Genomic DNA, 21,562 nt, shown 5'->3' on the forward strand with positions numbered 1-21,562 from the left:
CTTAAAACAGGTGACAGGATACAATGACTTAACAAGGACTGACTGGGGAACAAGACTGATATACACATGAGGGTTGATTACAAAATGAGACACAGCTGGAGCAAACAAACATAGAACCATGAAAACTAGACCAGGGAACAATACATAGAAATACAAGACCTATACTGTTCAATAAATGAGAAAAGTCTGTGACTGTGACACAATGTCTGTCCCCATTGCTAGTTTAGGCTTTGTTTCTGTATACTTTCTAATGATATATATATATTTTTTTACAGTTTTTCACGATTATTAACAAAACAACAGCTTTCTCGAAACTGCAAACACAAAACTGAAAACCTCAAACACAAAATGTTTTCATGTGGTACCCACATGAAGTGCAAAATGTAAAACACAATCATAGAAGTGAAACACAACATATGAATGACAATGACTCTGGAGAATGAGCCATTTCTCCTTTTGTAAAATGACTCAGTGTTGGCCTACTTTTTCATAGTCAAACATAAAACAGCACACACATACAGTATGCAGCCAAAAAAGTCTATTTCATTTTATTTTATTTTAAATTTACATTACTGTAAACCGGTCTGCTGAATATTTGTGTGTTGTGAGTTGATGCTTTTACACGAGAAGTGTGTGCAACAACTGAATATTTTGTGTGATGTTTGGACAACAAGCTGATGTGTAATTGACATCAGAGTCTAGTGCAGATAAGGGAGTGTGAAGTAGTGCAAATTGTGTCAAACGATTAGGTACATGAAGTGAACGTTGATTTTTGTGTGTTAACAATCGTGAAAAACTGTAATTCATTCCAGCACCTGGTTTCCCCTTGTTCCCCTTGGCTATACTGTATATGCTGTACGTATATACAGATATGTATACTGTAGATACAGTATGTGTTGTATATCACATCCATACTGTGCTATTGGAGACTCAATAACGGAGTCATGCCTGTGTAGATTGGCTTATGAGATAAGGGACTGATACACCCACCGTTAATGAGAATGAATGCATTGTTGGATAAATTAATTATGGATGAATGAATGAATGATGGACTATAATATAATTATGAATTAATTAATTCAGGCATCCATAAATGGTGTATACATAAGTGTGTGTACATAAGTCAGGATGAATTTCCACTTAGTAAAACTCACAGCTGACCTTGAATCAGCTGATGTATACAGTACCACCCACCTGGGGCCATAATTCACTTTGGTGCAATGCACACGCACACACACACACACACACACACACACACACACACGCACAGTGTGTACCGTTTACCTCAGGTGACTTGGTTCACTGTCAGCTTCCACACTGACTTACAGTGACCCCTAGAGAGAGAGAGAGAGAGAGAGAGAGAGAGAGAGAGAGAGAGTTATTTGAGGAAAGGAGAGTGGGGGTGAGACAGAGAGGAGGGGAAGGAGGGAGATAGCGAAGAGAGATGGGATAGGGGAAATAGAAGAGGCAGACTTAGGGAAAGGAAGCAAGAGATACATAAACTGGGAGGAGCGTATGTAGTACGTATAATATGTAGTAAGTTCGATCAGTATGTGGACCTTAGGATTAGCCTATGTGGTCACAATATGCCATTATGATGTCCTATCTTCTCATTGATTCTACATTCAGTATTCCTCCTAATTGTAATCACATCCACTCAACATCTCCTCAACTCCACACCCTCAGCCTCTCTCACCCACCCTTCCTCTTCATCCTCCCCTCCTTCCAAAACCTGTGTGCGCGTGCGCGCATGCGTGTGTGTGTGTGTGTGTGTGCGTGCGCATGTGTGTGTTTACCAAGATAGTTTTTTTTTAGTTTTGTTGTACTTGTTTGTCAGCACGATGATTGCTGTGCGATTATAAATGACATATGGTAGATTTGAAATATTCTGAAATTGAAGTCCTTGGTGTCAGTGTCTGTGCACTGATTGGCCTAACAATATGCAAGATTAACAACTCCCAGAGAAAAGGGATGAATGGATGAGGAGGAAGACACTGATGATGATGACGATGATGATTAAGAAGATACCAATGATGATGGTGACGATGTTGCCGGTGGAGAAAATGTGTTCCACCCACTCTGTGCGTGCATGCGTGCGTGCGTGCGTGTGTGTGTGCGTGCGTGTGTGTGTTCGTATAAGGAATTTGAAAGCCTTGAGCTGAGGTAGTCTCTATTTTTATCCATGTGTCCCATTTACTGGCCATTCTGAGTCAGAGCTGCACAAATTAATCCTTTTATTATACACGCAGCATGAAATAGCCTGCTGCTGCTACTGGTGGCTGGTTGGGAGAAATTATATCACAAACTGGGAGAGTTAACATGCACAATGTTGTCGTGATGAACAGTATGCCAATGCTACTGAACAGTATATACAATATTTTAAGTTAACAACTTTAAACATGGCGGCCAAATCTTTTTTTCTAAGATTGTTTGTGCCTTTATGGACAGAAAAGAGGGAGAGACATGCAGCAAAAAGGTTGTCATGAACAGGACTCAAACACGCAACGCAATGTCAGGCCAGAGCTTACAGTATATATGGCATGCGCTTGGACTACTATAGGCCAGAGCCTACACAGTATAATGGCACACGCTTGGACTACTATAGGCCAGAGCCTACACAGTATAATGGCACACGCTTGGACTACTATAGGCCAGAGCCTACACAGTATAATGGCACACGCTTGGACTACTATAGGCCAGCGGGCGCCCCGGCAGCCAAATCTTTAGGCTTGTCGTTATTGTTGACAATAATAAAAAAACAGGAAAAAAAATATATAGGCTATAGCAGAAATAGGTCTACATTCAAGCTATGAGCTTGTAGAACGGCTATTTTCACAGACTATTCACCAGCTACTGTATATACACACACACACGCACGCACACACACACACACACACACACACACGCTCACACACACACACACACACACACACACACACACACACACACACGCCGGAGGGTAATGGTGTTCTCTCTGAGGTCTAGCATACACAATAAAACCCTTAGTGTTAATTTAAATGCAAGAGTATATGGGACCAAAATGATGGTCCATTTTGTTTTGACCTTACAGCCCACTGCCCAATAATAATATCTGCAAGTAATATCCACCCCTTCTACAGTATGTATTTGTGTATTTCGTGCTAGTGTGTGTGAATGTGTATGTACAGTGAATGTTTGCACGACTAAATTGGATGGAAATGAATAGTTTATTTAGGGCGCTCTTATCATGATACATCATCACATTCTGGCCAATCACTTTTTCACTATATGGGTACACACAGACACACAAAGCTGGGCATAGAAGACATGTACATTGATTCGTTCTAAATCCTATGTAACCCATTATTTAGTACATTTGTCCTTCACTTGGGGTAAGGAATGAGTCCTTAACCCAAGTAAGGAAGTTCAAGTATAAGCGGGTCTTGGTCTCAGGTGAGGGGAGGATGGGCCGTGAGATTTAGCCTGGCATTAGCCAGAGCGGATTCACTCACACGTTATCAACCTGGACTTCAATAGGCAAAGAGTTCGAGAAAATGACCGAGGCCAATCGATGCAATTATTGGCATGAGAAAACATAGGTTTACATTGCCAAAGCAAAATGTGGAATAATACAATCAAAACAAAATGTATGAAAGGGAGACAGGTCTGCCTATGACGGCCATTCTCGATGCGCTCACTGAGTCTGTACCTAGTTAAGATTTTTTTCAGTCAGTGACTGCGTTTCAACTGCTGTCTGTAAAACAGTGATTTCTCAAACTCTCTGTGTGCTGTTTTTCTAGGTAGTTCACCTTTCACCTAGTAGGCCATATGTGTATTGGAGACCAATGTTCTTTTGCTTAATTAGTAATTCTCCTCACCTGGTAGCTTCACAAGGGTAGTTATGAGGTGATTAGTTTGGTCAGAGTCAGTTCAGTTCAAGCCAGCACACTGTCAAGAGCTCTCTCACTGCATGTTGAGTTAACCCTTTCTATCAGGCCTTGGACAGGATAAGTCTGTAAGTTTGTGTGTTTTTTGTTAAACTTTATGGCTCTTAAAGCAATATGCTTGATCTTTTCTAAAATGTTGAAGGCATTTAGTACAGTGAGTACAACATGTTCTTTTTCATGTGTGATGCATACAAGGAACTAATGTTTGGTTTATGATTGTACAGTTATGACACCATGTTGTGTTTTCTATTTTTTCTGTATTGCAGTTTTACAATTTATTCATCACTAAAGAACCTAAACCAAGTCACTGCCTTTTGGAGCTTTATTGGGAACTTTGTTAGCTGTCTGCCAAGCCATATAGAATGTACACCAACGTATAGTAAGGGCAGTCCAGACTCATACGCGGAGTAGTGGATTCACTCACGTATTCAGTCTGGCTAAATTCAGATTCAAATTGACCTATTTGTATTTATACTTGTTTATTTTTTTAAGGGGCCCTAACCCCTCCTATATTCAGCTATTAGTGTAGATTTTCATCTTACACAAACATTACATTCCCATTGACAATGAATGGAGAATTTACGCCATGTGGACGAGCAAATCTGTGTTTTTGTCCTATACAAACATTACATTCCCATTGACAATAAATGGAGAATGTACACGATGACGAGCAAATCGACATGTTACGTCATGATGATGTACGAGTACGATGATAAGAGCGTCCCTCACTTCACAGAGGTGTGATTTTTGAGGGGCCCCTCCTATAAACCGCTATAGTGTGACAATGAATGGAGAATTTACGTCATACGTATGTGTCTGAGCACATCGGCTGGGTATGTCAGTGTACACCCTTGGCCAATAAGGGACTACCATTCTTCATGATGATGTACGATGATTAGATCGCAAAGGAAATAGAGCATGCACCTCCACTCTAGCCCAGGTGCTGGACAAAAGGCAGTACAAGAGGAAAAAATAGAGTCCACAACACTGGTATGAAAACTCAGCTCCACTGGTTTATTTGACTCAACGTTTCGATCCCTTAGGATCTTCTTCAGGAACGCTGATTAGATCGCCCCTCACTTCACACGGGTGTGATTCTTTTTACTTTGATACAGGTCATAATTATAGTAGTGTTTTCTCCATTCATTTTTGTTTAAAATGAGTTGAGGGCTGGATGTGTATAGGTGGGAGATGGTGAGCAAGCTAACTGTACCTGTGATATGGTGAGCAAGCTAACTGTACCTGTGAGATGGTGAGATGGTGAGCAAGCTAACTGTACCTGTGATATGGTGAGCAAGCTAACTGTACCTGTGAGATGGTGAGCAAGCTAACTGTACCTGTGAGATGGTGAGATGGTGAGCAAGCTACCTGTGTGTGTGTGTGTGTGTGTGTGTGTGTGTGTGTGTGTGTGTGTGTGTGTGTGTGTGTGTGTGTGTGTGTGTGTGTGTGTGTGTGTGTGTGTGTGTGTGTGTGTGTGTGTGTGTGTGTGAGAGAATGGGGGCAGCGGGACAGCTGTACAGCTGTCAGCATTCGCTGACAGCGCCAGTACTCCGTTTTGACGGAAAGGCAGCTAAGCCAAAAGGCAGAGCTGTCGATCCACCGGTCAGTCTTCGTTAACTTCCTACTCTCGCCATAGTGATGAAATGTATGTCATGACCCACAGAACAATATTGCTGATGCAAGCCTTAGAGAGATAAGGTGAAAAGCTAGCGGTCATCCATGAGGGACTCTGCTCTTGTGCATGGAAAGGAGCCAGCTGAGGCGGGCCAGGTGTCTAAGGATGTCTCCTGGTTGCCTCCCATCTCCAGGGAGGTTTACCAGACATGTCCAGCTGCTATGGCGGCATGTGGAGAGAATATCCCTTGGGATCCTCCAGTCACAGCTGGCTAACATGGCCAGGGAAAGGGAAATCTGGGCTCCCCTACTGGAACTGCTACCACTACCCATTATTTGGGTTAGCCATGGCTGAGGAGAAAGAGCCACTTTGGAATAAGGGCCTTTTTCGGCCCCACCCTTCTCCCATTTGTTTATATTGTGTTTAGGATCCAAGATGGCCGCAGCACCAGGAGGGGTGGCCTTACTGGACTGCATTCACAGTCATTCAAGACACCTGTCTTGTGTTTGTCTTGTGTCTGTGTTTAATGGCCGCACCAATGCATTTCCAATGGAAGCCTATATGGTTTGACCAAACATTTTGTTTTAATGGGGGGGAGGGGGGCAGAACACATCCATCAAAGCTGTGTTCAGACACAAGTCAGGTGTCAGACACAAGGCAAGTGTCTTGAATGCAGCCCAGTAAGGGCATATGTCGACCCCGCCCGCTCACCTCCGCTCCACACCATCCTAAACACAATATAAAGCAACGGGAGAGGGGTGGGGCCGAGAAAGGCCCTTATTGGACGGTTCTTGGTTTGATCCCCGGATCCTCGTGGCATCATGTCAAGGTGTCCTTGAGCAACATCCATAAAGGCTCCATAAAGGTGAGCAGATTGGTGCCTTGCATGCGGTTGTCTTTGCTGGACCTTGAATGGGCACAATATAAAGCGCCTTGGACAAAGGCGATGCTTATAAACCATTTATCTTTATTTGTGCTGCCTTCCTGCCTGGGCAGTGGGCTGCATGGGCACCATTTCAAATCTCCTCAAGGGTCCCACCTGTGTGTCTTCAGGCCCTGGTTTCAGAACCAGGACGCTAACACATCGCGGTGGGCCTACATGGTTGACTAGATGAGAGTAATTATAAAATGACTCTTCATTAATTTATGATAACAACAAAGATCACTGAGAAATAGAGCGAGGAAGAAGAGAGAGATGACAGAGGGCATGAATGGTACAGAGAGAGTTAGATATAAGAACATAAAAGAGCGAGAGAGAGAGAGAGAGAGAGGTGGGGAAGAGAGAGAGACAACAGTCTCTAGACTTTGGACTCTCCAGCAGGATGATAAAGCCCATCTACTGTTCAATCTGTGTGTGTGTGTGTGTGTGTGTGTGTGTGTGTGTGTGTGTGTGTGTGTGTGTGTGTGTCAAATACGTTTCACTTTTGCATTCCCCAAATACAAAAATAATTATTATGAAATTAGCATTTAAATATCTGTAACCCCCCCCCCCCCACACACACACACACAAAATTGAATGTGAATTTTGAGGTCTACTGACTTCACACTGTCAGTAAAGTCATTACCTGGCCATTATCTGTTCACCCCGGCCTAGACCTCTCTCTCTCTCTCTCTCTCTCTCTCTCTCTCTCTCCCTCTCTCTCTCTCTCTCCTCTCTCTCTCTCTCCCCATCTATTACTCATTCATTCCACTCCCTTCATGCCTAAACTTGTTTACTGCTCTCCCTTTTCTCACAAACACTCATTTAATTCTCTTCTTGCCTGAACCCTCCGTTTGGGCTCTCATTTATTTAATGTGTTTCTCTCCCTCCTCAACTAACTCCCCAGGCTGATCATCACTGATAGGAATTTCAATTAAAAGTGCTGAGCATGAGGCAACGGCAGAGGGGCCTTTTCACATTTCACTCTATACTCGCCTCAGGCATTCTCCACTGCTTCACAGTTTACATCCATTCATTAATCTATCTATCTGTCTAGATCGAGTTTGAATGGACAGATGTGATCGTGATGGACTGATAGACATATATAGAGGCGTGACTGACGGAGTGACAGGTTTTGCAGGTTTTCGTATAATCTGCTACCTACGGTCGCAACAAACGTTTTCAAATAATTGTAGTGGAGTAAAAGTACAATATTTACCTTTGAGATGTAGTGGAGTAAGTAAAAGTACTGAAATTTGAAAATACTCAATAAAAATCTCGCAAAAAGAAGCGAAAAAGAAAAGATAGAATAATCATAACAGATAAGAGTGATGAAGCAGAATGGAGTGAAAAGAGATGAAGAGTGTATTTCTCTCTCTCTCTCTCTCTCCATCTGTGACCAATGAAACATGTTGTTGTGATGATGGTCCTTCTTCACACTTCCTGGTTTAATGGAGTCTCACTGCTAGCAGCGAGGAGGAGACAAACAGGCCAAGTAAGAGTATAAAACGGCTGGATCTGGTGCAGAGGAAAGGCGGTGTGTGTGTGTGTGTGTGTGCGCGTAAGAGAAATAAATGGTCCATAAAAAGACAATTCTATCAGTGTATCTGAGTGTAAGGAAGAGACAGGAATATAGAGCTCTGGTCCATAGCGTTAAAGACTTCCTTAACGCTATGGTACTTTCAACTTCCTGCACTCGCATGAAAGACTCCAAGCCCGTCGACTGCTGCAAAAATAAAAAGAACACTTTCACTACTCAGCAATACAAACTTTACAAAGACGGTTTTGTGGAGTCGAAACCTTACTTTCCCTGCAGGGCGCACTCTGAGACCCTAAAATATACCTAGAAAAGAAAATATTTCACCGGAAGGAAAAATCTGGTCAATAAGGATTTTCTATTGATAAGATCTGTAGAGGGTGCAGTGGAGAAAACTAAAACATATTTTTTCTTCAGATGAAATTGTTTATTTTGTAAAGAAAATGTTATGTCCACTAGGGAAAGTCGCCTTTCTTCACCACAGAAACATCTTTGTATTGGAGTCTTTAAGGATATGGACCAGAGCTAGATCCGGAGTAGGAAGTAGAAGTTTGGTTTGATTTAACGGGGATTCTTTGTTTGTACATTACATGAATTATATAAATTATAATGTACCGGTACATAAATTAGGCATCGAAATTGGCATACATCCTTAAAAACCTTCTTCTTTTTTGGAACTTTCTTTCCTCATCATAAATCAAAATATAGATTACAAATGTGTCTCCACGGTCGCACACGCACAAGCACGCAGCATGTGCGTACGATATTAACTGGAAAGGAGTGATCCACGGAGTGCATATCTGGCTGGTTTGCAAGTCATGGAAAGCAGCTGTCAGGACTAGAGGAAGTTGCAGGGGGATTCCCGAGATTAGCTGCACAATTACAGTCACACACACACACACCGGTATGCACTCTGACAGGGACAGAGATAATAAAACACTCTTTAGCACCTTTCATGTTTGAAATGCACGAGGAAAGAAGATAATGAAGAGCAAGTATTGCCAATGGAGGAAAAACCAAACATGACAGTGGAATCCCTTTGGCTACTGTGGAACACAGGGGTTGGGTCATTAAAGCTGTGTGTGCGACGGTGATGAATGTCCCCCAGTGTAACACTTGGAGAATCGGTGTAAACATAGACAAAAGAGGGCTGGTACCGTTATTCTGGTCTGTCTGTCACACAGCTCAACTGAGTTCCATATCTCTCTTATTCTCTATGTCTCTCTCTTCTTGTCTGTTCTTGTCTAAGTTCTAAGAAGTTTGTCCTGACTTGAAAGTTGTTGTTCAGTCAATCCCCCACTGCGCGCGCACACACACACACACACACACACACACACACACACACACACACACACACCTCTCTCTCTGCCATACACTCAATCCTCTCCATTCACACACACACACACACACACACACACACACACACACACACACACACACACACACACACACACACTGACTCTGTGGTTTATGTTAAGGATGCTTAGGCTTCATACTCATTCATAATCGTGTTACTTTGTTGTGTCTCAAAGTGTACTCAGGTTTATTATTATTATTGCTCATTAACAACATTAGCAACATTCACTCTGGGACCCACATAATTAATAACCCACAATTTGGCAACTCATTCTGAGGAGAGAAGGAGAAAGTGTGGACTCAACTAGAGAGAGAAAGAGAGAGAGAGAGAGAGAGAGAGAGAGAGAGAGAGAGAAGAAATGAAGAACGCATTCGTTGCTGCCCAGAAAGCCTGTATTAACCTCACAAATTAAATGAAGTAAATATATTAATGAAATAGGCTAATGGAATACCGAATAGCAGGGAATACATACAGTATGGAACACTGTGTTTGGGTTTGTCCCAACCAAAATACAAAACATGTACTGACTACAGAGTGGTGGCATCCAAACCGAAGCTTAAGAGACTGTCATGATCTGTCACTCCACAAACCATGTCTCCTCCCTGGCCACTCCCTCTTTCCATTCCATCACACTGCACACCTGTCTCCAACTCCCTCGTCAGCCCACCTGTGAACATTTTGCCCATTACCTGCTCCCTATATAACTGGTCTCCTCACAAACACAAACTGTCAGAACATTTGTCTTCGTCCCTGAGCTGTACCCCTATTGTTCCTGGTTCTCCTTGAAAGGTTTGCGTTTTTGGACTATGATTTACTGCCTGGTTCTGTACAGTTTTGCTTTTTGGACTTACTAGTTTGTTTTGTACCTTTTGAAATGTTTTTGAATGGAGTTTGAGTTTCATGAGTTTACAGCTTCCTTTGTTTTGTTACCCTTACTACCTTCAAATCAGAGCAGGTTAGGGCTTTGCTTTTGATGCAGTCATTTCATAAGAATTCTCATTTTCAAAGTCTCATTAATGAATGAACATAAATAGGAAATAATTGCTTCCCGTGGGAGTGAGCTGATCCTTATGAAATGCCAAACAGTAACAGCTATCTTTGCTAGACCGGTGGTGGAGACAAAATCCAGAAACAAATCCAGAAAAGTCCAGGAAAAGAAATTTGACAAACGTTTGCTGTGTATCCACAATATTCACCTATTTACGGCTACCAGTCTATTAACAAACTAATCACCACTTTATTATTGTATGCTAGCTGTCTATCCACAAGTCTATTCTGTTCACCTTTACTGCGCTATACCAGTCTCTCACCACGCCCATCCTATGTGCCAACACATCCGGTCTAAAAGAGAGAAAAAAAGAAAAGAAAAAAATAGTGGTGATGACAACAGCCCTCCATCTTGTCAAAGTCAGAATTAGACAGCATGTAAAGATTATGAACACATCGTAATACATCCAGACTTAGCAGTTCAGATACATTAACATTAGGCTATACTTATTCTAAATTAGCAGGACTGTGTGTGTGACAAATTAATTTGTCAGTTTGCTTGACGTGTGTGTGTGTGTGTGTGTGCGAGAGAGATGTGCGTGTCTGCAGCCCATAGACCCCGCCCACTCCACTGAGTGAACTCCCAGTTTCAGTCTGATCAGGCTACAGGCTACAGCTGTGATAATAATCAATGATGGCGATATAAAGTTTGTCTTTGTTCAACTCGATTTGTGTCTGTTTTGAACCTGCTAATTGAAATTCTCTCCAGAGGAGTGAGGGAGAACAACATTAGAGGAATATTAGATTGTTGACAACAGTTCTCTGCCTGCCTTAAATCATTTGTTACAGTCCCCAGGCTGAGATTTGCACCAGTGTAGTATACCCTCAGGACAGCTGTGTGCGTGTGTGTGTGTGTGTGTGTGTGTGTGTGTGTGTGTGTGTGTGTGTGTGTGTGTGTGTGTGTGTGTGTGTGTGTGTGTGTGTGTGTGTGTGTGTGTGTGTGTGTGTGTGTGTGTGTGTGTGTGTGTGTGTGTGTGTTGCTGAATTGCCTGAGACCTTTCTTTTCTTGTGATGCTGCCACACTGTGTTGACGCCTGTGGTCGTTGTCAGGTCTCTCCCTTGCTTTCAGCAGTCAGCACCAAATGCATTAGTCATCATTCAGGTGGTTTTAATGTTGTTGTTCACTCTGTAGCCTTTTTACTGCATGGCATTCCGTTCTAGATTACTTGCCCTTGCTTACTTAGGTAAATCTTTACCTTTCAGAGTTAAACTAACACTGAGGACATACAGTAGCTGAGTAGCCTATACATGGGTAATGTTTGGAATTATATAAACGTGAGCTAAGCTAAGAGCATTCTCGGTGGAAGAATAGGGACAGCACCTTCAACCACTGCAGATGTACTATAGTTATCAGTTATAAGTTACCTTACAGAGGTTGACACTAATGTCTCAGAGGCACTTGCCCATAGGTACAGGTCATGTTCTACTTGCCCAAAGTTAATGACCACTTATAAAATGATAAATGATGGTTAAAATCTAAATTACTGTTCAACTTAACACTTTTTTTTTAACTTTCTGGGCATGTGCGATAAATAAGTTGATGCAATACATAGCTATGAATTTGACTATGGATGAAGTGTCGCAGAAAACAGCACATTACAGGTAAACGGTGGTCTTATTTGACCTTCCACAGACCAGAAGACTGCACTGGCCATGCACGTTCAGGTGTTTAGACAGATATCTCATGTGTTGTTTATATGGTTGGGTCTCATGTTGTGTTTATATGGTTGGGTCCCCTCTCATGCAACCTCGTAAATCGCAAACGTCTCACATCTCGTAGCATTTGACTAGTGCAAATTAAATCTGAAAGATGTCCTCTTTCTGTTTGTCTCCCAGGGGTCCGATGGGGAGCCCCAAGCCCGGAATGCAGCAGGGTGGCTACGGAGGAGGAGGAGGGACAGGAGGAGGTATTGGAGCAGGGATGGGCTCTCGAGCCGGGGAACCATACCGCCTTGCCACCCATGAGAGCCCCACTCCCCCGAGACAGATGCAGTCGGGCTCGTTTACAGGCCCTGGGCAAGGCCCAGGTTCTGGGCCTGGCCTGGGCCAAAGCCACGGTCCAATGGGAGGGTCCATGACACATCCGGGTCCGAGCCCTGGCCAGCATGCGTCGCGTCGAAACCTCCAGGTGGACTTCTCTGGTTCGGGCGGATCCAGGACAGGTCGGTCTCCCTCCGCGTCGCCGGACCGCGGAGGAGTGACCCCCACCTCGCCCTACTCGCTTCCCCAGATCGCTCCCATGCCGAGCAAGAAGCTTGTCTGCCCCGTCTGCACCACCACGGAGCTAACCAACCCGCCTGCAGTGCCCAACTACAACACCTGCACCCAGTGTAAGGCCACGGTCTGCAACCAGTGTGGCTTCAACCCCAACCCACATCTCACTGAGGTAAAGATGTCTGTGTGTGTGTGTGTGTGTGTGTGCATGTGTGAATTTGTTGCATAAGTACACCAGTATACATCAAGTGATGGCGAACACAAGAGACGGACCGAAGTGAGAGATAAACTAGGTCAAGACAGAAAGAGAGAGTATGTTTCATTATGTCCAGTCATGTGTAGAAAGTGAACGCTACTGCATGTGCTATAGGCTACTGTGTTCTGTTCAGCAGTTACATGGAATACAACGCAATAGCAATATGTGCTTCCAGGTAAACTTCATGCCGAATTTACACCAAATTCACAAAAGCGGCATGACGCTTCAGCCTTCTGAGAAAGAAGTGAGGTTCTAAAGCATTGAGTGACCGCCGCCTTCACCACTGTGGCAGGAGGTAGAGCAAGACAAAAGCAGTGAGGCTCCCGTCCACTAAAAATGACTTCCGGTTTGCCGTCTACCGCTTGCCTGCAAGCCCGTGTGAATGCAGCATATTCAGTGTTGAGAAATGGAAGGTAGAGCAAGAAGGAAAAAAAGGATGCAAGGAAAGAGTTGAGGATGCAGTAAGCCTGCTGTGGTTTAGAGGCTGTAGCGGAAACAACTGATTTAATGAGGTTGGAGGTAGGGAAGGGCTCGGGGACTTAGGGATGTACACATGGGGTCAAGGAGAGAGGGATGTGTTGGAGAGGTTAATCGTGTCTTTGAAGGAGAAGTAAATCAGTCAAGTATCAGACATTATGAACTGTCTGGAAGGGAGGGGTAGTGGTAGTGGTTCCCTCTCTGTCCTCTCTGTGGGGTGGACTTCCATTTTGGTATTATTCTCTGTCTCTGCTAAGTTGTTGCTATGTTCTTCTATAACTAGCAGACCATGCGCCTGTCCAATTCATTGCAAAGAAATTCAGTCGAAAGATCGATCGTGCCTGATGCCTTTGTACTGTGTACTTTTCATTGTTCAGTATAAATTTTATTGGTTGTTTGGTAGTTCAGTAGCATATGCATTCGCTCATTGGTGTGTGTGTGTGTGTCATGTGTGTGTGTGTGTGTACAGTACTGTACAGTACTGTATGTGTGCTCCATGGTTAATAACACCGGATGATGCTAATGAAGTGGCAGGCCTGATAAGCTCCACACTGAGGGATTTAGACTATAGACAGTCTGATATATTAACACACACGCACGCACACACGCACGCACGCACATGAATCAATGAACACATAAATACAGTATGTGCGTGGCATACACATACAAGCTGATAAATTAACACATAAATTCACACACACGCACGCTGATCACACACACACACACACACACACACACACACACACACACACACACACGCACACACTGTTCAGTTTAATTCATGCAGGCTTACTTTGTAGTGTACTGTAATATATTATGGTGTTATTTAATTAAAGGAACCACCTGGGATTTCCCTAAAAACAGAATACAAAATAGTTTAACATTGACAAGTCAACATGCAACACGACTATACCCATAAGCTAACATAATGTAACCTACTGTATCCTAACGCAATGTAACGCAAGTTAATGTAACCTAATGCAACATAGCTTATTGAAGGGTAACCAATTGTACCATGCGTTGTAACATGCATGATTCTGATTGGTCAGTCACTTCATTCTGCTGTGTGTTATTTGTCGATAATGACAGCTGGGCTCAATAACAAACTGCTGTCTAATCAAAGGCTCACCTGCTGCGCTTCTTGATTTTTGCCGTAACCAACATGGCAGCCATAAAAAACACACAATGTCGTTTACAGCCAAACATGGCTGTCAAGAATGTGTTTGAAAACACTTGAATAATGATATAATATAATAATGCAACACATCTTTCTGTGTGACAGTACCACACACAAAGTCAAAGCCACCCACAGATATGCACGTCATGTCTCTATTCATTCTGAACTCTTATTAACACGCACAGGTTTTTCCCATCTACTCTGATCAAATCAGTGTCCTTTTTGTCCGTGTATAATACAATAAACAGCCTCTAGATGCCACATTGTGTTAGATTGTTACAGTACTAGGGGAATTACTCAGATGACAGAGGTTATATAATGTACCGTAACATACAGTACACACACACATACATGCCCACACATGCACATACACACACACACACACGCACGCACACACGCACACGCACACACACACACACACACACACACACACACACACACACACACACACACACACACACACACACACACACACACACACACTCACACTGCTTGGTGGACTAGTAGCCAGACAACATGGTCCATGTGAGTCGTGAGGAGTCCCACAGGTTAGAATTTGATCATGTCTGATAATACTCAATGTCCTCTCTGTATTTCAGTAACCTAATAAACAGTGCCAGACACCAAACCTTAGCCTGGCTCTGATTACATACAGTATACTGTACGTCACACAACATTTAAGGGAACTTTACCAAACGCTGATATTGTGTCATGAACAGCAAATGTGTTCTGCTTTCTGAAAGCACGTACTGGCTGCTTTCAGTATAGAGCAGAATACATTTGGTGTCCATCCATGAAAACACATTTTGAGTTATGTGCTCAATACAACTGTCAGTATCAATTGTTTTGCAATCTCTTTATTTTATCAGCTAACAGGGTTGATCAACAAACAGATGCTGGAACACTTCGACACTTGCACAAACACTTTTGCAACACTTTTTCCTAATTGACTGACCTTTAAAATGTTGAAATTAATTAACAAGACCTTACTAAATAATAAAAACATCCAGTGGAACATAATGTAGATTCTTCTTTTCATTTCCGGACATACTTATAAATAAGGTAAGGCAACTGTTATTAAATTGGACCTTAAAGTACTAATTTCAGCTCACTTGGTATAACAGGCTTTCCGTGATCGCCTCATGGGATTCTACCCATTGTCTCAAACATACAATCCAGTCACTGTTACCACAACAATTAATGTAGCCTACATTGTTTCTCAAATCACGGATTAAAACTGTATTACTGTATATCTAATAATCCTTGTCCATGTACTGTCCTGGTAATCTAATAAAACGTGCTGGGCTACAAACCTTATTAGTGTCTCATTACGTTTATATCAGCCAGCGTTTAGGGGACTTATGCACATGGCTTGACACCAATTATCAAACCCAGGAGAAGTAATAGGGAGAGATTATTTTCAGTGGATTTCATACTGTACTTTTAGGAAACATGGGCTAGATACTGTTAGCCTACATGCGATCTCATCACAATGATTATATCATGCATGGGCAGTATTAATGACAGTCTATCTGTTATGCTGTGATGTGAATTTAGCAATTTCTATAATAACGTTACAGAGAAGCCCGTCGGCACAAGATTGAAATTTATATTTAATAAAACACAAAACATGCTGTAAACATTATAATGCTAGGAATCTGGAGTAAACTGCGCTAATTAATCTTTTGCAACTAGTACTACTAGTACGTTTTCGGAACTATTCTACAGAGGTTGAAAAGTGAATTTAAGTTACCTTTTAAGTACAAAATTGTTTATAGATACTGCAAGTTGCTGTTACCGATCGGTAATCATTATGAATACATGCAAAATGACACTCTGACAAAAGAACACTTTTGAAATAATATTTAATTTCTGTATCCCTTCAACCTTTCATTTCATGTTTAGTCTGCCAGTGTTGACAGTCTAGCACCTTAACCTATTCTGGGCAGGAACCCCGTTTTAACTAAGCATTATGTTATACTTTAGCTATTGAAAAATAGCAGATCTACGAGCTATTTAAAAAAAATTGTGAATATATATAAAAAATCTTTGAATATATATTCTTTCAGAAGACTTTTTTTTTTATTTCGACGTCAGGTCTAAATGGGTTAAAAGGATATACAGTATACCATGCATGTTGCAGTGATCATGAATATGAATGAGGCTTATTGAACGCCCACGAGGTGCATATCTCTCCACTGCGTCTGCTCCTCTTCTGTTAGCGGAGGCGACGATCAGAATGAGGCCAACTAACTGAGAACACAGCACGAGCAAACACTGCTAACGGTTACTCACTGTTCTCTTTGCAGCGGTATTTATACACCAAGATCGACACGATTAAACCACATCAAATTGTGATGTCTGAAGAGTGTGTTGTCACTTGGTCTAATTGCATAAACTAATTGCAGTATTGATCTCAGGTTTGTAGGAGCAAAATTACTTGCGTCCTGTGACCCTGTATGGATGCGACAATAGATTGTTGTTCTTTGCAAACTAATTTCAAATCATCATCATCATACTATTGGCCATTTTGGTCAGCAATGTAAATACTGTGTTGCGTGCGTGCATGAATAAATCGCACAAATAAAGCATGATTTGGTACACAGTACCAACTGCCCGCCACGAGCCACCTCACAGCTTCAATATGCAACTACTGCAGCTCTTCCCTGGAACATCACTAGTGTCAGTCCAATCACGGACAATCACCTCCAGTCCACCAACCAATTGTTGTGGCGTTGCGGGGGCGTCGTCGCCTTGCAGAGCTGAGATTAGCGGCACCTGACCTGTATCGGCATACAATCAGGTCTAAATTAAGCATTCATATCATATGTCTTTCCCTTCTATGGACTGTACGGACGTGTATCCTCATTGTCAGAGAGTCATTTGTCATGTAAGCCTTTGGCAGCAGCATGGCTCCTCTCCGGCAGCCTATGTGTTGTTCAACAGACTGCGTACTAATTTTAGACCCAGCGTGCACACAGGGCTGCTATAATGGAGTGGTGTATATGTGTGTGTGTGTGTGTGTGTGTGTGTGTGTGTGTGTGTGTGTGTGTGTGTGTGTGTGTGTGTTGTGTTGTGTTGTGTATGCACAGCGGATTAATTAGTTTCTGGAGAATTGTGCAGCTTCTTTAGTCCTTCTGTGCTGCTGCCTGTCTCCATTCGTTGCACCTGCCTGGCTTAGGCTGTGTTAAATGTACTGTACAAGATGTATACACGTGCATGGGTGTGCACGTAATCATGCCTGTATGCGTGTCTATGTCAATGTGCATGTAAGGTTTTCATAAAAAGATGATTCTGGACGAAACAATTACAGAATGACTTGAGCATAGCAGATAAACAGCTGTTTTAACCCACTGTTAATGTACTGTGTCTCAATTTTATTGAAACAAATAACCCTTCCTTTGAACTTACTGTTCATTATTTAGTTAGGTCAGCATAGTCAGAGAGGAGAAAGACAATGCACATACACATACACACATACACACACATGAACAAGCATGCACGCACGCACACACACACACACACACACACACACACACACACACACACACACACACACACACACACACACGCACACACACACACACACACACACGCTTACACCATTTGTTTCACTTATATCAGTGCAGATTAACATCAGCCCTTACTCCACTGTTGTTAAATCTTTCATTAAAATAAATAAGCCTTCATGTGTAGTTGTGTACTTACTGCTTACTAGTGCTTAGGCTAGCATTTAGTAATGTGAGCAAGTGTGAATGTACTGTACTGCAGTGTTGGCCAGATAGATCAGTTACATTCAACATCATATTTACACTGCCTCAATTTGTTAGATAACAATACAGTATACTGCACACAGATCAACCATAACTTTCCTATCTTGAACATTACATCACATTACAGTACAAGCTAGTACAAGCTAAGTAATCTGACAGCGGGTACAATGGGTACTACAAAAGGTAGAATGGGTACTCTGACAATGAGTCCAACAGGTATTGTTTAACTGGAGTGGCGGCCCGGCAGGCATTTCCAAGGGGCATAATTCCCAACGGGAATCGTTCCCAACAGGCTTTGTCCTACTTCCCTTCTCTTAGCTGGTAAGTAGGCCTGGGCCGCGTCTGAGTGGTCCAGGCACCTAGGCCGGTAATCCAGCCTGAGTTCGAGTCCCAAGCCTGACGACCTTTGCTGCGTGTCTTTCCCCGTTTCTCTCCCCCTTTCCTGTCAAGCTACTGTAACCTAGGCAAAAAAGCAAAACAAATCTTTTCCAAAAAAAGTGTTGAGTAAGTAGGTGTTCTTTCCCCTCCCTCAGCATGTTGACATGCCCTTGAGCAAAGAGCTCAGCCATGTGTACAGATGTGTGAACATATACTGTAGGTGCATTTTAATACTTTGACTATTGTGCTGTGTGTGGGGGACATTTATGTTCCCAGCGCTAACCTTCAGGTCTTGCATTTAGACATTTATTCACAATCTGAAGGTCTTTGACAAGAAATGGCAGTCAGCTCAGAGGCATTGTGCGTTTCTGAAGAACTTTCACACAGTTAAGAATTCCAGAGCTTGTCTGCTGTGTTCTGGAAGGTTCTGTGTTTGCCGCAGTGGGATTCAATCAGGACAGTATAATAGCATCCCTATTTGCATCCTCTCCCTCCCTGACCCCCTCCCTCTCTATCATTATTTCATAAACTCAATCATTCACTCAGTCATTACTCACTCAATCACTGCGTTGTGTGTAATACTACAACTTACACTGACCTGCCTTCACAGCCTCTCACCTCTCACCAGATTTCATTTGCGCTCTCTTTCTTTCTCTCCTTGTTTCCCTCCATATTTTCATCCTTGCAATAGAATCTGTGAACACCATCCATCCAACCATCTGTCCATCCAGTTCTTGTGTCATCATTAGCACTTAACACATTTTGACCTGTGATCAGATTCTAAAAATGTCTTCTACGTACATCCTGACAGTTTTCTGAAAAAGCTGTTTCTATGTCAATTTTTCAAAAATAGCAGACCTACAAGCTCGTAGCGCGCCACTCGGTGGCACACTATGAGCTTCTAGATCTGCTATTTTTCAATAGCTAAAGCATAACATAATGCTAACACCAAAAGGGTTTCCCGCCCAGAACAAAAGCTCTCTCCATCCGTCAGTCCGTCCATCTATCCAGCCCTCTCTTCATGCATCTTTTCTGTCATCCTAACCCTGTGCAAACATCTCCTGCCTCCATTAAGCAGACACTTTGACATTTGGCACACACATGTTGATTTCCTCAAAGTGTCGTGGATCAGTGGCTGAAATGAATGAATGAATAACGCTAAACGGTCGCCATGGTGAAAATGCTGGTTTACTGCTATAGTCTAGTACTCTTGTAGTTTATGTCATGCACTCTAGGGCAATACATGACAAAAAGGGAGTCCACACACAAGGCAAACCTTTTACATTATATATTTATTATTCTAAATTAAAAAATAAGTTAAGCAATAATCAAATAAACTGGTATGAGATGTGACAATGTCAGCAATCAGTCATGCATGCAGTGTATGGCTGAGTGTATGGAGAGTGCTGTGTGTGTTGTAAAAGGTGTGCAACTGCTTGAAAGGAAGGAAAGAGAGCTGGCTTGGGAGCATGGAAGGAGAGGCCCTTATATACTCTCCCAGACCACACCCCACTCAGGTGTACACAGTTGGCCCGACGGCCTGCTCCACTCTGCCCTAATCACCCAGGCTGCCAGATAGCCTACTGAGCAGACGCAGGGGGGGCAGGGCCGTCACACCTTCCTCCATAAGGATGTGGTTCCACCACATTATCTACAGAAAACAAACCACAAATTAGTAACCAATAATTGGTAACACGCCACCTCGTCATCTTTAACTTTATAACAATGCAACAAGGCTTACCAAACAAATGCACCTGTATGCTATAACCATAAATACCTGCCTACCTACAAGGCAGGTTGTTTTGATTAAAATACATGTTTATTTAAATCTTAAATGTTTTAATGAATCTCAGTGGGGCTTGAAGATTGGTTGCTAAAATAACTGTCACTGATGCACTGTCACTGATGAAATCAATTAAGAAACAAGGTTTTATCGTCGCTAACTTACAATACAATAGCAAGCCGGCAGCCGTGAAATGTTGTTGAAAACCTTCTTGTAACAGTTCTGGCTGCCAACAATCTTTCATAGGCCGTTTGTCCTCCAAAGCATACACGAGGCTTTAGCGTCAGGGTGACAGAGACAGAGGTGAGAACACTGACCTTTCTGCTACAAAAGATGGACAGGAAGACAAGACAGATGAAGGAAAAGGGGTTTGGAGAGCTCAGTTCAGATATGTATTGTCCCTCGAGGGGACATTTGGCTTGCAGCGAGGGCATCTACTGTATCTATCTACAAATCCCATGAGTATCTGTCTGTCTGTTTATCTGTGTGCATGTCTGTCCTCAGCACTGATGGCATACAGCAGATTTCCAAGTATTATTTTCAGTGAAGAAATGTTCTGAAGAGCGAGAACAGAGAAGGCCATAGTGTAAAACACTGAGGGACTCATAGGGCACATGCGGTTAAAGAACCACATGGTCAAGATCGCTAGATTAGCTATTGAACTCAACTCAACTTTAAATGTCAAATCATAGGTTTACAGGTGTATGGGTGGAATTCTATAGGTTTACAGGTGTATGGGTGGAATTCTTTGTCGTACAAGCTTCATCATAACTTGAGTAAAAATAGCAACAGATGTGACTGATATGGGCCATTCTACCGAATCGGTAGATTCTACCGAATCTGTAGAAACAATTGTTTCGGTAGTGACGAAACGATTGTTTCGGTAGTGACAAAATTGGATGTTTAATGTACTTCATTCTGATTTCTATTTCATCATGTGGTCCAAAATACCAAAACAAAATGTAAAAAGTGTGGCAGAGAGAGACAAGGCAAGTGTGGCAGGTGCGTGGCAAGGCAAAAAGCACAAAGGCTTCTGAGTTTACTTGGCCGGGTTTAAATAGATTGATTGGTGTGGCTCTCTGCCTCTATCAGTTGTCTCAACT

The 21,562-nt window shown here is 42.6% G+C and overlaps 2 protein-coding genes across 2 annotated transcripts in view; both read left to right on the forward strand.

Annotated features, from left to right (window-relative positions):
* Positions 1 to 6,787: 6,787 nt before the first annotated feature.
* Positions 6,788 to 21,562, forward strand: part of mtcl2 (microtubule crosslinking factor 2) — a 272,313-nt gene continuing 257,538 nt past the window's right edge. The window contains exon 1 of the mRNA XM_080764535.1: positions 6,788 to 6,812. The gene's annotated coding sequence lies outside the window, so the exon portion shown is untranslated. The remainder of the gene's footprint in view (positions 6,813 to 21,562) is intronic.
* Positions 12,308 to 21,562, forward strand: part of bsna (bassoon presynaptic cytomatrix protein a) — a gene marked incomplete at its 3' end in the record, with an annotated part of 107,723 nt that continues 98,468 nt past the window's right edge. The window contains 1 exon segment of the mRNA XM_080764534.1: positions 12,308 to 12,787. Coding sequence (XP_080620660.1) covers positions 12,323 to 12,787 — 465 coding nt within the window. The 5' untranslated portion in view covers positions 12,308 to 12,322.

This window comes from Protomyctophum bolini (genome assembly GCF_963924005.1).
Source record: "Protomyctophum bolini genome assembly, chromosome: 5".
Taxonomy (NCBI): Eukaryota; Metazoa; Chordata; class Actinopteri; order Myctophiformes; family Myctophidae; genus Protomyctophum; species Protomyctophum bolini.